Here is a 16,150-nt window from a genome sequence, read left to right as displayed (position 1 = left end):
ATGGTCCGACCATCATTGCAACTACTTTGTTTGCCAATTGTAAACTTGTTGTTTTGGTCCACATAAATGTGGGTGCTTCATATAAATGCTTCATTCTTTTCCTCCTCACCATACAACATCACTTTACAGTCGCTTTTATCATTATGGTACACCCAACTATTTACAAAACTCATCAGGCTAGAGTACAAGCTGCAAGAGACAAGTGTCGCCGGTAAAGATGAGGAATCTAAACTGTGGGAAAAGTTGGTGCTAAGCTAAGCAAACACAGATAGACCCGGGCGTGAGTGAAATTGTCATCCCAAGGGCAGCTAACTGAGTAAAGGGAAATCTCTCTTTTTAAAAAGAGGGACACCAAACAACTAATAAAGTACTAAGGCTAAGTAATGCGCAAAGCGCAGGCAGAAATGATGTGATGTGCGAAAGGAAAACATGTGCAATAACGCGCGAGTGCAGAAGGCAAAGGACGGAGTGTGCGACGTGAAGGTGTTACAAGAACATCTAGACGCTTGGGCCCCTACCATTTTTCTCCTGATCCTCCTCGTATCAGCCCTCGCATCATACCCTTACCCCGACCTTACCCTTGTCATCCTCGTCACCCTCGCATTCCCTTTCGCCCTCTACCTGTCGCTTCAGCAAAGCCAGTACATTTGGCCGGATCCTTTCGCTGACGAAGCATACCCATGCTCCGTTTCACCACCTGACTGATCCTGCGGACAGTCCCATTGCCCTTACCGTCCGGACGGTAACCTATGATATGATGCACGACGCATCCCCTTTGCCCTGTTCCCTTTCTTGATCTCTGACTCGGTGCGCAGTCGCACATGCGACTTATACTTAGATCCGCAGTTGCACGATCGTGCCCCTGCGCGTTTCACTTCTCAGTTCGACCTTTGACTCACTTTCTTATCTAGCACGTTCCACTTAGACCGAACGTGCCTTCCTGTTATGGTCTTACCCTTTACCGATTGCCTCTCCCGGTAGTACGAGTTATCATCCACTAATATGTCTTCTGTCCTCTATATAAACTCGCTACCATGTACCATATTCCCTAACTTGAATCTACTTGGTTCTTGACCTCCTACTCTTAACTGAGTGATCCTTCTGCCTCGCCAGCAGTCTATATTCTATCTTCTTATCTGCTCATCGCGGATAAGCCTATAGTCTCGACCTTTACTCATCGACTTCGTCGACGAGCAAAGCCCCTGTTAACTAGTCGGACTTCTGTCCTTCTAATTAACGACGATCCTTACGATTAACCTTTGGGTGTCGTAAGCCTAGGCCGATATAGCTTATTGTCTCGCACCCGTGTGACATAAGCTACCCGATTTGGACATAGGCGTCAAATCGTACTTGCCGAAGACACGCCAAGTACGACCCCTAACCTTGGGCTAGCCCAAGGACGTCCACAGACCGTTGTCGACACAAGCTCTGTTTGAGCGTCGCCAACAGATACCATCCAAGTCGTAACAGAAGGCAGCGCGCACGAGCGAAGGTGAGTGATCTAGCGAGCAATATAAACAAGTGAAAGACGAAGTGAGATGAGTGTTAACACCCTAACTAAGGTTGGCTGATGCTAAGATAGAGACGGAGAACCAAAGCACGCGACTTTAGATAGTCACTTGCAATTAACGAGTAAAATTCTTAGTATCTAGAGACACAGAGAAAGTGGGCAGAAAATCAACCCAGAAAATAGAGTAAAGAGATAGTATATGTAAAGATAGCTAGGCGCGCAGGTTTGATGTAGTGAGCCGAGTAAGCTAAATATAGTACATGAGGTAGGTAATAGGGTCTTGGCTGTGCACATAGCACTAGGCCGAGAATTAGTGATGGAAATAATTAGTCAAAATGGGAATATAGTGAGAAAACGCACCAATGGACATCTAAGGACATGGGGAGGACAGATGGACGGGTATGCAGACAATGCTAACGTAGATACGTGGTGCGTGCAAAGTGTGAGTGGCTGCACGCGGAATCTACAAAGTCAAATATACAAAGTGCTACTGCGCAAGACATATCCTTAGGATTAGAGCTGGAGTGTGTAGGGAATGTGGGAGAATTTGAGGGAAGTGCCTGTGGAGACGCGAGGCTCTACACCAGCATTATCTGAAGTGAGTAATAAACTGATGGTATCTTTGAGTCAACTTGACCAAAAGACTCCAGGTGTCGAGAGATTATACTGGAAAAGTGGTGTCAATCACGCAGAGACAAAAAAACCTATCAAGCTGATAGTCCTTTGGACGATGAAGATGAACCAATGTACGTGCTGCTTTGATTTACATGTCTCAATGCATCTGACATTTGCAATAGCGAAACTTTACAAGACTGCATTACTGTGGTTAAGTATGCCAAAGACAACCTTATGGTGTATATCAAAGCTCCACAAAAATTCTTCAACCTCCTGATGGATGAGTACTCCAAGACAATGCTCAACCCTGAGCTACACCCTACTGGGAATGGAGACAAGTCTGTCTTCGAACGTGCTATTACAAGCTTCAAAGACTTTCTTGACAGAGCTGACCATGGGCTGGATGGTATCCTTCAAATGTGTGGTATTTGTGATGAGTGGCATGCTGCAGATGACATCTGCAAGTTCATGAGGGAAATAATAGGGATGGTGGAAGACATCTTGTTGTGTCTGGCGGAAGGCAGAGATGGTGAACTAGCAGGTGCCTTCATAGGTGGCGAGCTGTGATATCAGGAGTACAAGTTCCCCTTCTAGTGTACATGCCATATAGAACCTGCAAAATTATCTTTGTTCGTGGGCTATGATTAGCGATGATAGCATCAAGTGTACCTATACGCAAATCTTTTTGTGAAGACATGTATGGTCTTCATGGGTCAGTGTGTGACCAGCACAACATGCTTAAAACATATTTACCTGCTTTTAAGATTGCTTGCTATGGGTCAGTGGAAGAAAAATTTGAGTTTTGGAAGAATGTGTATTCCCACTGGTTTATGACTTGGCCTGAACATGCTGCACAGTTCTCAGAGGTGCCTGTTAGCCAAGCACTGTCTGTGTTACAGCAGGTATCACTTGATGAAGCCATTTAACATCATCATCGAGTACATCGTCATTTATTTTGTCTGAAGACAGGAACATATGCTGACTGCAAGAAAGCGCATTCAAATTTTCATCATTATGAACACCTTACATCAAGAGGTGTGCACGTCAAAATGGATGCTGCAGGAGTATTTTCCTGTAAAGGAATTGACATGAAGGCAAGATATTTTGTCTTGATGTTGTTTATCACAGGAATTGATTCAATTTTTTTGGGAATAGATGGTGGAGCCTTTCGGTGCATGCATAAAGTAGAAGCATGGCAGCATTGTACACATAAATCTAGTGTAAACCTAGCATAGATCTAGATAAATTCTGTTGCGGCATAAATTTGTTAAATCAGTGAAACTCTGGGAATATATTCTCAATAAGCAGCCTGAAGAATTAAAAACTTGGGGATTACCATAGTTGAGGATTATCGTAGGAGGATATCACCTGTTGTCATTGTTACCTACATACCATCAAAGTGCACCCTGAGCTTTTGTTTCATTTGAAAAAAAAAAACTGACTTTGCTATGGAGTTATTCTAGATGCCAGGCAAGAAATGGACCACTCCAGAGCAGGAGGAATATCTCCTTGGCTTCATGTCCAAATTCCACAAGAGTGCCACAACCAAAAATTTCAATGAATTTTTCACAAGCATCTAAGCTCTATGGTTTGAAAAGTGGCCCAAGGAACAAATTGTCTTTAAAGACATGCCAGCTGATCATATTCGCACCCCAGATGAAATCAAGGCTCTCACAAAGGCAGTTGAGACATGTCAGCAGATAGGTTATATATATGAAAACTAAATAGGGCATACCAATTGATTTGGGACAGCAACTTGCCACTTGGTATAGGTGGTAGGTCAATCCTGCACATCTTGCTCACCCAAAAAGTGCAAGAGGCGTGCTGAAATTCGATACCATACTGGGTGGGGGCATGGAACTTAAAGGTACATGTATCCTGCAAAAAAATTGATATTTATTCGTATAAATTCTATGAAGAAAAAGTCAAGCATGCTGCAGACGCTGCAATTGCAACAGATAACATTACCGACAGAGGCCCAAAGCTGAACAAGTATCATGAGATGACACGGCACATGTACTCAGAGGAAAGTGAATCCATCAAAGCTGATATTGAATGTGAGTATCAAAAGGCCAAAGCGAGATTTGCAAAAAAACACCAGTATGTGAAGTCTGGAAAGACACCCAAAATTGACAACAACACAAAAGTCAAGTATGTACCAGGTGGCTGGAAGTTTACCGTTCTTATGGGGGGTCGCGATCCTAGGACAGGTGAAACATCAGCGTTCAAGTGAGTAGTGTCAGTATTTGCACACTTACAGAATGTTGTGCTTATAATTAGTCAAATTACCACATAGGCGAACTTCAAAGTGGTGCTCAGTTCAATCATGCATACAAAGATTTTGATGCAATGCAAGCTGCCTTCCTGGCATTCGTGCAAAATGCTCTCAGTAGGTTTGATGTCTATAGATTCAGAGCTCAACCTTACCTTCTCCCAATTAGTGTTTAAATCTAGCATACCTCACAAATCAGCAAATGATGAAGATGAAGAGTCCTCATTAGACTCAGGTAGCGACAAAGACAATGAGTGGGAAAGGAACACTGGAAAGGGTAGGGAGGGTATGAGTCAAGATTTCCTGCCCTTTGATACATGCAACCTGTTTGGGATGACTCCCCATTCCGATGAGATTTTTGGGGATAATGTGGTGAGTAATGGCTTATCAATATAATGCATCAAAATGCATCTCATTGTGCTTGTAGAGCAGCTTATCTAATACTCTGCTGGATGCTAGATTGCCCGAAGCACTTCCCAGTGGGGTATCAACTGATGCATCAAGTGGGCCAGTCAGCATGACTGGAGCAAGCAATAATTTATCACTTGCTGAATTGTTTTGCGATTCTCACTCTGCCACTTTGGACCCCATTAAAGCGGGCACCACCAATTTCTCCACCTTTGATCCCCATGCTTTTACTGACCTTGTTAGCAATTCTACTGCCCTTGACAAGGTGTGAGGTGGAATGCCTGACTGGTTAAGGTCATCAGATCCACCTTCACAACTTCCTAAAGATCCCTCCAACTTGATATCTCCCAGCAGGCAGAGGTACTTCTTCCTGCTGTCCCATCCATGCATAGCAAGGAAGAAGAGGATGACCAAGAAGGGGATTTGCTTGTTAACCAGCCAGAGGTCAGTCCTCACCATGGAGCATGCAGACGATATGTTGAAAATTCACCAGCTCCTATATTATCTACAGGTCTACGTACATTACCAGGCCCTCCAGTGGCGCATGCGCCTTGTCTTCACATATGTAACAGTGTTCCATTCAATCCGTGAGAATGCGACAACAACATTGGTGTCCAAACACATCACACTCACCCCATGGACTTGCAGAAGTATGTCCATCTTTTCCTGTGCAGAGGTGGATAATACTAATAAACTCTCTATAGAAGGGCTCGTCACTCTTAAATATTTTGTCAGTGTAGTTCTACACTTTGGTAATTACACACTGTATCAAACATTGTATTGCATTCTGCAATATAACTTTATTGATTTGATTTTCAAAAAAAATCAATGTCATACTGTTAGAAATCAAACCGTCAATATGGTACATACATAGTTGCTTTTTTGTTTGACTTAGACACTTGTTCAGTACACCAGCAGAGTTACCATATTAGGTAACTCCACGCACCATAGGTGACCTTCGCAACACTCGACATATGCTCACTATGCTTACTACATTCATTATGGATGTAGATTAGAACTCACTTGAGTTCGTTCTATTTAGCCCAGCTCTCATTTTCAATTACATACATGAGTAGAAAAATAGTTTTGATTACAGCAGTGGAGACTTACTAAAATGAATGAATGTCAAACAATTGGAGTACATAAGCAAGGTACTACCAGGAGCAAGGTATATATAAATACAACATGCTAAATATGGATGGATGAGTGCTAATTATGGACAGAACAGCCCAAAAATATACTGGACAGATAATGCATCACTGTCAGATCCCTGATGCATTAATGATGCATCATACAATGAGCAAGCTTGATGCATCACAAAACTAGGCTACTTGGCCTATTTTAATGCATCAAAATGACATTATTGCCTGATAATCTTGCTGTCAAGACAAAATTGGCAAAAGCAGCCTGGCATGAGGCATGTCAAATCAAAGGCATCAATGTTAAATTGACGCCTTCAGTGGTCAAAATGGTGAGTCATCTGTTCTCCATATGTTCTTCATCTGATTTATATCATACTTTGTGAAGCTCTTGACCCACACATTACAAGTTTGTGTGATCTCAAAACAAAAATACAATCACTGACTGCATCATTTTTCGGTTTCTGGATGAGTAATTCCAACAATGTGATAAGACAGAATAGGGATCTAGCAGGATCTTTGAAAGATGGTTCTGTGTTTGCTTTCAAGGTATGTATTTTGATTATCTACATGGTGTTTCATGTTCTGACTCCTTAGACTAATAGGATTGGGCATTGAAGAAGAGGATCTACAAGACAGAATTACTGCAACTGAGTATCAATGTTATGTGGTTTGCAAATTGACATGATGAAGGCATCATATATCATAAATACTTTCATTCTATGCTCATCAAAGTTATTGCTCTTGTGCTTGCAACTGTGAGTCTCTTATTTTTATATTCAAGTTGATGGTGCTGATGAATCCCTAGTAAATTGAATGTTGTATTGATGAATAGTTACAAGGTCTGGAGGAGAATATTAAATTCACATCGGCTATTTGTGGAATTGTCTACTGTGGTCATTTTGGCTCATTGCAGCGCTTTGATGAGTGTATAGTGCCTTATAAACTCCTCAAAAGAATTTGTATCATGATACAGCTTGGTGTGTTGAACAGTGTCCTTTTTGAAAATGATGTTCTAACATTCATGCTTTGAAGTTTCCTGCAGGTGTCGACACCCTTCTTACTATCTTGTCATCTACATCCTAGATCAGTGACAAGACATTCAAAGATGCCATCTGAGAGTATCGGCTTGAGGAGCAGGATGATGCGGAGGCTAGCAAGTCGTAAAATATGTTGATTTGTTAATTAGTAGTCATTCAAATTCAATTGTTTTCATGATTCTGCATGCTACTATGTGATATATATATTACTATTGTCATATCCCACGTTCCAGACCCAGACGTATCACACACATCATTTCCAGATATCCAGGTCCGACTGACTTCTATCTATGTCCGGGTCCAACCTGCGTCTAACTTCCGTGCCTAATCCCTTTGTACGTTCCTATTCCAGTTAGACTATATTATTTTCCGTACCTCATTTCACTTCCGCCTTTATTTTCCTCTGTTCTCATCTCCGGGTTCATTTACTATTTTCGATAAACTAGTGTTTGACTTTTCTATAACCTCCGTCCACAGCCTCGCATAGCTTCGGACTGCGCTGGCTTGTCCTCCATTAAGTCCTTCATAGTATATAAACCCTGTAGAATCTATGTACATCTTTAGTTCAAATATTATCTTAGACTCTGCTCATTCTCCCCTCCGTTTGACTTGAGTTATTCTCTCGTCGACCTCCGCTAGTCTTAGGGTTGATCCCAATAGACTTATCACCTCTGCCTCTACCTTTGGTAGTCCTCCGCTGTTTCCTTTCTAGTTCGGACATCATCCGGACTAGTCTTATCACCTGTTCCCGAACGTCCGCTGGAATTCCTGTGCATCGGACAATCGGAATCTGGACAACGTCCAATACTTCCGGACATCGCCCAACGCCCTTCGGACATCATCCATTAGCCTTCGGAAGTTAGGGGCACATACTCGGGTAAGGGGTGCTGTCTTCTTAGATAGATGATCTATAGATGAACACCTACAAAATCAAATATCTCCACGGTCAGTGATTCAGACAAATACCAATGACTGATAACATGGTTGTTCGTGGGTGGCCTGTCAGTATATCCAAGCTACGGTCAGACAAAGGTACTCTACAATATCAGTATAGAAACACTAGTCAACCCAGCAGTATGGTGTTGACTAAAAGAAACAAAGAAACAGAAAAAAAAGAACCAAGACTAAGCACAATCAATGGTGCTATATTCTAAACTTACTATGACACAGTCGTGCGAAGATGTATTGGTCACTCCCACAGCGCAAACAGGTAGGATCAAAGGTCAAGACTTGTCAAAAGCTTCCATAGAACTCTTAGCCTAATATTGAATCTGCTGCCAAGGAACTCACGATGAGTATTAAACAGAATCAGAAACGGACGTCCTTGGATTTCAATACCAAGTCCCCTATTCAATAGCTAAAGCCTATCTGACAAATAACAATCCTAGCTCAGTATACTACTCCGATGTGTGAGGTCAAGCGGACAATAATCAACTTCTGAAGTCTCCCCACTAAGCTACTCTGAGCCTTTAGTGGACGTAGAAACAACACGAAGAATCCAAAGATAAGGCTCGAGTGTATTTGCTACAATCAAAAGTACGTTAGTATCAGCAGCAAGAAACAAACACTCAGTATATATTCACTAAAATCTATAGCACATTAGTGACACAACAATAAACGAGCACTCAGACTATTAGCTTTCAATGGGTAGAGAGAGTGAAACAGATAGAGTGAAACAGATCCCAAGCTGAAGAAATAGATAGAGTGAAACAGAACCCAGACTAGTGAAACAGAGATAAGGAAATAGATCCCAAACTAAAAGAAATAGATCCCAGACAAAAAGAAATAGATCCCAATCAAAATGAAATAGATCCCAATCCTAGAGAAACAGAGATAAAAGAAATAGATCCCAAACTTAAAAGAAATAGATCCCAATCCTAGAGAAACAGAGATAGAGAGATAGAAACGGAGACACGTGCACACAAACACAAACACTCAGAAAAACAAGAGACTTCTCAAAACAAATAACTAGGCCTTGCAGGTTGTTGAGCACAGTGAGCTCAATGGCTCCTACTGTCTCATCAATGTACCTGACAATGTCAAACAACTCTTTGTGGTTGTTGCTGATGCTGATCACACACAAACCTCACTCGCAATTTTATTAAGGGTGACTCTGGGAGTCAGATTGATTGCATTTCAGGCCAAAACGGAGGTCCTTATATAGACAAATCTACATGGCTGTGCTAATTTACTCCCACATACCTAGGTATATTCAATTTTCGTTTTCTCACATATCTAGATATACTACATTATTTGTCATAGATCATAATACCCATGTGAATCGTACGTAGGTAAACATGATTTGTCAGGCTTAGTCATAGATCAGCTGACTGTGGTAAGAGAACATGGTTTACATAATATGTTGAAACTTGTTTGTATTTGGTGTTATTTAGAGACGTAGCATATGTCATAAAGCAAAACCAGGTAACACGTGTATTTAAAGTTTCCTGGAAGTTCCCGCAAACAAACATATGTGGAAAGTATTTTTCATGGAAGCTTCAGATGCATGAGAATCTAGCTGAGTCATCTTCGAGCCAAATAACACAAAATTCATTCCATGCAAAATTCCCGAAAAATATTCACTAACACCGCACGGTCATGCACCAGACCAGTTTGGTGCAGGTCATCGTGTTCTGCTTTGCCTATCCTATCCTTGTCTAAGAGTGTCTGCATAATTTTGCAGAAATCACAATAATACAAGCTTAACTCATCAACTGAAGGCATCGGTATGGTGGTGTATTTTCATGCAACTGCACTTAAGTCTGTGACTGTGTAGCAACAATCACCCTTACAGCTGGGATACATTACCTTTAATTTGGCAATAAACTTGTCATAATCACTGACTTTTGCTTTGGGCAAACCTGCCCATAATTCTCTGTTATTGAGATAGTGAATTAACTGCTTGATGCAATCTAGACTGGTGGAACCAGCTTGGTCTGTGAGCTGTTTGTATGCATCTATAAATTCAAGAAGGTTAGCTGCAGTGCTGTTGAATTTCAGTGTGTGGTCAGTGCCACGTACGGGCATGCAATAAGGAATGTTAGACATGGTTACTTGCGGTATGTTTGGGGTGAGATTGGGTGCCTGTGCGATGTGGGTGGGCTATTGCATGTATAGGCTTGAAAAGGTACTGATGATATGTCCACCTGGGATTGAAACAGGTACATGAGGTATCTATATGAGTTCTTGTTTGATGGGCAAATCTGATTTCATGGGTTCACATGGGAGAGTGAGAGTATCTATAGGTGTTAGTGTGATGGGTTTCACTTTCTGCACTGCTTTGGACGTGCTATGAAATGCTCTGGGAAGGTTATCCTCTAGGTGCATCCAATGATGCAAAGTTGTTGATTGATTCTTTGGGTGAAGACATAATAGGTGATGACTGTCACTCGTTATTGCTGACAAGAAATGAATATTCTGAATGTGGTGCATCAACAATGGGTTCTTGTTCTGGATCTATTGCATCTTTGGATTTCACAATAAATTGTGTGCAGACTAAATGATGTGCTGTTAATCTGAGTACCCTACCAGTAATCTCAGAAGTACCCCTTGTGGTGGGCTCCAGAGGAATCTAAACTGCGAGGAAAGATGATTTTAGACCAAGGAAACACAGAGAGTCCTGGGTGCAAGTGAAAATATTGACCCAAGGGCAGCTGTCTGAGTCAAGAGAAACCTCTTTTAATAAAAAGAGGGATACCAAATCACTAATAGGATAAATGGGACTACTATAGCACAAAGCATGAGGTGATGCAAGATGCAATGGATGATATGCGGACACACACAATGGGCAATGAGTGAGATATATGACATAAAGGTAGCACATGCGAGTGAAGGCAAAATGTGAACAAGCAAGAGAGACTAAAGAGAGATGAGACAAGACAACTAGTATCACCCCAACTAAGGTTGGCTGATGATATAAACAAGAGTGTGAGACTTAGATAGAGATAGCAACAACAAGTAAAATTCCCTTAGTAGCTAAGTACAGAGGAAAAGTGGGCAGAAAATTGACCCGGAATATAGAGTATAGGAGGGGTATAAGTAAAATAACTAAGCACCACTAGGTGCAGAGGTCCAATGTAGTGATCTGAACAAGCTAAAAATAGTATGTGAGATATGTAATAGGCACCCAGCTGTGCACAAAGCCAAGCACTAGTGAGGAAAAACAATTAATTGAAATTGGAATAATATGGAAAAAACACACCAATGGACTTCTAAGGACATGGGAAGGATGGATGGACGAGTGAGCAGACAATGCTAAGACTGATGCATGATGTGTACAAATGCGAGAGGCTGCACACAAAACCTGTGAAAGAAAATATATGTGTACCAATGCACAAGACTTATGCTATGGATTAGAGCTGGAGTGTGTAGGGAAAGTGAGAGAAGTCAGAGGGAAGTGTCTGTGGGGACACAAGTCTCTATACTGGAACATAAAGTATAGAGGAGGTATAAGCAAAATAACTAAGCACTGCTAGGTGCACAGGTCCGATATAATGATATGAACAAGCTAAAAATAGTATACAAAGTAGGTAATAGGCATCTGGCTGTGCACAAAGTGCAAAGCCAAGCATTAGCAAGAGAAAACAATTAGACAAAATAGGAATATAATGAGAAAACACACCAATGAATCTCAGAGGATATGGGAAGGATGGATGGATGGGTGTCTAGATGATGCTAAGGCTGATGTGTGATGTGTATGAACATGAGAGGCTGTACATGAAACCTGTGAAAATAAAATATGTGCGCTAGTGCACAAGACATATCCTAAGGATTAGAGCTGGAGTGTGTAGGGAAAGTGAGAGAAGTCAGAGGGAAGTGTCTGTGGAGATGCGAGTCTCTACACTGTCATCTGTAGAACCAGAACCTGCCAATTTCCAGTCTTCAGTGTAGAAAGTACATCTCTGCTAGGCTTAGCAGAAATGATACTACCTAGACAACAATATTTAAGTAGATCTTCAGCATGACCTATGCTGCTATACTTGCAAAGTAAGTGCATTCAATCTCCAAGGGGTTGCTATATGTTATTAGTAATATAGATGTGTCAGTAACACAAATAACAATTGTTTGAAGCTACAAAACAATGTCCAAAGGTAATCTGATGATGTCTAAGGGTGCTTATTTGATGTCCGAAGGTATTCTATCAATGTCCAATGCCGAAGTGCAATGTCTGAGATTTCAAACTTTTGGACTTCACAAAAATAGGTCAGAAACTATAAAATGAGTGTTGAATTGCAAGCAGTATTGCAAGTATAACAAATAGCAGATTATGACAGTGAATGAATGATAATATTTCATGTCAACTAAGAACTATGAGAATATTCTGAGTGATCTGCAGTTTTGGAAAATGGCTCCCCTCTACTCAAATGATAATATACATGGTCCAAATATCAGAAAACATGAAAGCAAGTAACTACACACTTAGTGGGGCTAGTTTAGAAGAATAGGACACAGGATGAACAAGTGCATGTGAAGTTCAGTCAGCTGATGCAATGTCTGATGACTGGATCTGCCGGGTCCAATAAGGAGTGGCTCAGACATGTGCGCAAGTGTGCTAGACATGTGCAGATATGTTTTGGATGTTGACATGGGTATGAAAAAAATGGTTCTGAGCCTAGCACCATGACTATTGTTACATCAGATTCCATTGGTTATCTCCCCTCAAAATCTAGGGCCTGTATCCAGTAAAGCAATACAGTGCATGAGCTGAAGCCAAGCCCTTTTGGATTCATCTATCATAAGAACATTCTGCTTCTAATTCTTAACAGTACTACATGTCATATTACATAGAATTTTGGACCCAAAAAATATCATTACTACTCTTACCTAGCACTCCGAATATCTACATACACTCTATATATTTCATATACCTCCTACCTACTTATTACACATTTTTTCCCTACTACTTAGTAGGATAAAGGTCACTGGATATTAGTAGTATCTCACTGTATTTGTGAAATGTCTATTTGCTCTTTTTATTGAAAACACTCAAAACAATTCAACATTCATTTTCTCTAAAAAATGCATTCCTTCACTATCTGATGCCTAACCCAACTTCAATAATTTCAGACCTAACAATTTCCCTTCAAACAAGTAGTTTTCACTTTTGGATCATCTTTCTTTATTGATAACTAACTATCTAATTAATACCAAACAGCAACCCCTATAGAATTAAATACACTTGCCTTGCAAGTATATCAGACTAGATAGTGCTATAGATTCAATTATATTTGATTGGACATTATTTTTGTAGTACTCAGCCAAAGTTGTTTTACTACAACATACTTCAGTATCAGAAGGAAGACCTAGTTTGGCTGGACATAAAGAAAATTGAACAATGTTATCCAAGTCAAAAGTTGTCAGATCAGATCAGTGAATTACAAATTAAAATTGCTGAAAAATTATAAGATTCACCTGGTGTTTCCTATCAAATTACTCATTCTGCATTATGCATTTCACACTCTCAACCCACTCGACCATCTCCAGACATTGTTAACGATTAGGAAAATTTGTTATAGAAGAAGTATTATAGCTGACAAATTTGAGAAAAACTATAATATTTAGTAAAATGGAAAGAATATCCATTAGATGAATCAACATAGGAATCAGAAGAGAACATTAAGAATTCCCCAATTCTGATAGTGGAGTTTTACAAGAAGAATCCAATGACAGCCAAATCTAAACAGATCATAAGATTTATACTTAATTTGAAAGAATTTAAAAAGCAGAGAGCTAGAAATATCCAACCTTTATACTTTCACAATAATACTTAGTCTGGAGAGGGGATAATATCATACTTTTAGATTATTATGATTGATCAGTAGTTTGATACTTAGATTCAGTCTCAGTTTGAATATATGTATATAGGTAGCTTATTTTGTAGATATTTTTCTTTAGTTCAAACTTTTTGTCTGTACCATAGTGTGCCAGCCCAGACATACTCAGCTCAATTTATTGTCTTTGATCTTTTCCCTCTTGTTGTGATATTCTTGGTTTGAATCCTAATCTTTACTTTGTGTTTATTCATTATATATCAATCCTATCCACTAAGCCATATGAGGAATGGAGATACATTGATAATAAGTTAGCTCTCAGACCTGAGAGCTAAGAATATATCTGGGAGTATGAATATAAAGAAGGACAAGACAATGAGGTGTACATATTTATTATTGTTTAGGAAGGTTGGGATGGCAAGGGTTAGGATTTTGGTTTAGTAGGGGTAGATATGATAATACTAGATTTTCATACTTCAAATGTGATGGATTTTTTATAGCATTGAACTGGTTATTTTATGAGACTGAGATTCAATGTTACTAATGATATTATATATATGATGTGCTATCAAAATGACTTGCTGATAGGGAGATATGTCTATTAATGACAAATCAAATGCAATACAATATGACTAAACTTTATCTATATATGACCTGTAGGTGGAAAATTCAGTATCTTAGAGCTGAAAAAATAATTAGAATATAAATTTAAGTCTGATGGATATTGATTACTGATAGAATATTGTGAAGGAGGAGTCATATCTGGACCTGAAGCTATGCAGCCACATTAGACTTGTGACAGTAAGTGAATAGCTAACTAACTATTTGGGTGAATTCTATAATCACTGATTCAAGGTGATGTAAGTAGCTCTAAGTTAGATAATTATGCTTATACCTAAAAAAGCTCTGGCCTACATAGGCTATAATAGAAAGTAAAATCCTAATTAGCTCTCCAATCCAAGCTTGAATCTGTGCATATATGCTCAGTTCCTCATTACTGTACCTATGGGCTACAACTTCCCAAAAAATTGTATCTACTAGTACCATCATCAAGACAGTTGATGGCTTGTAGAAGCACTCCAATAGGGTATCAAAATTTTTTGGACAGCCTGGTAAGGATTCATAAGAAGGGTAATATTATAGTTATCACTATGATGATGATGATATGTTTAAAGAAGGTCTGAGGTAAATGTATTCATGTAAATATAATTGTAAGAATGACTGGAAAGATGAACATCATCATAGCCAGCACTATGATATAGTCAGACTTAGATTGGTCTATGTTAGAATTATTTATTTGAATAGAATTACTATGTAATGGATTAGATGTGAACATGGATGTGTATGGTGGAGGTAAAAGTTAAGAAGCTCAATGAATTTCAAACAATTTGAGATCTCAGGCATTACATAATATTTTTAATTTGTTAGTTTGAGTTAGCAGGGTAGTCGGCCAATTTAAAATCATATGAACTTATATCTCAGCTTCATGCTTATCTTTAGAGCTAGTTAAGTAATTAGAGATAAGGTGAATTTGCTAAATTAAAGAATATTATATAACATTAGTATAGCAGTTCCAGTTTGAGGCTTAATGATGGAGTTTAAATTTTTCTTTGATTTATAATATCTAGCTGTTTTATACTTTAATATATGATTAAAGATTTATAAGATTAAAATTACATTTGGACTAGTGTTATATTTATAGTTTTATTAGCTCAGGTCCATATCTTCTTTATAACTTGGAAGTTATCTTGTGCAAATAAGACTGTTTGAACCAACACAGAAACTAATCAGCTTTTCTTGTATCTATTCAATAATTGAAACAAAGTTAGAGATACCAGTAACTTCAAAAATGTGATATATAATGGTATTACAGAGACTATTTCTGAGTATCTACAGAATGATCTACAGAGGACAGGAGAAATATATAAGACAAAATGAGTATCAGTATGTTGTATATTGACATGTCATCTAGTTGTATACTGATAAGAAATCATATAGCTAAAGCAGACATATAATGTGATTTATAAATATCACCAACAATCTGATCTCTACTGGAACAACACTACAGGGGCCAATATTGAAGGTAAAGCTATAGTATCAGTATAAAATAAATATATTTCAAAGAAGGTACATTAAGTTCACTAATGTCTTATCAAAAGTCACATTGCTTTATGATAGGGAAATTCAATCATGCAAGCCATTTTGTATATCAAGATAGAGACAATTTATTGCTCAACTTCTTAGACATATGTGGTACTATCTGACATATTGTGAATTTATACCACAGTGATATCATCACCTGAATAATACAGTAATTCTGATACTTAGATTAGATGATATAAAAATGTGTAAACCATCTAATTCTATTTAGAAAGCATACAACTAGGAGAATCAGT

The 16,150-nt window shown here is 39.1% G+C and overlaps 1 protein-coding gene across 1 annotated transcript; it reads left to right on the top strand.

Moving 5' to 3' along the window:
- Nucleotides 1–4,278: 4,278 nt before the first annotated feature.
- Nucleotides 4,279–6,627, top strand: EDB93DRAFT_1250987 (uncharacterized protein; the record flags this gene model as incomplete). The annotated part of the gene is made up of 9 exons (XM_041453097.1): nucleotides 4,279–4,354; nucleotides 4,422–4,514; nucleotides 4,567–4,769; nucleotides 4,825–5,072; nucleotides 5,132–5,249; nucleotides 5,299–5,455; nucleotides 5,510–5,535; nucleotides 6,443–6,493; nucleotides 6,550–6,627. 9 exons carry the CDS (start codon nucleotides 4,279–4,281, stop codon nucleotides 6,625–6,627), a joined length of 1,050 nt encoding a protein of 349 aa, XP_041307184.1.
- Nucleotides 6,628–16,150: the final 9,523 nt, after the last annotated feature.

Source organism: Suillus bovinus (genome assembly GCF_016758785.1).
Source record: "Suillus bovinus strain UH-Sbo-P2 chromosome Unknown EDB93scaffold_32, whole genome shotgun sequence".
Lineage (NCBI taxonomy): Eukaryota > Fungi > Basidiomycota > Agaricomycetes > Boletales > Suillaceae > Suillus > Suillus bovinus.
The sequence above is the reverse complement of the archived record's forward strand: the minus strand, read 5'-3'. Positions and strand labels throughout refer to the sequence as shown.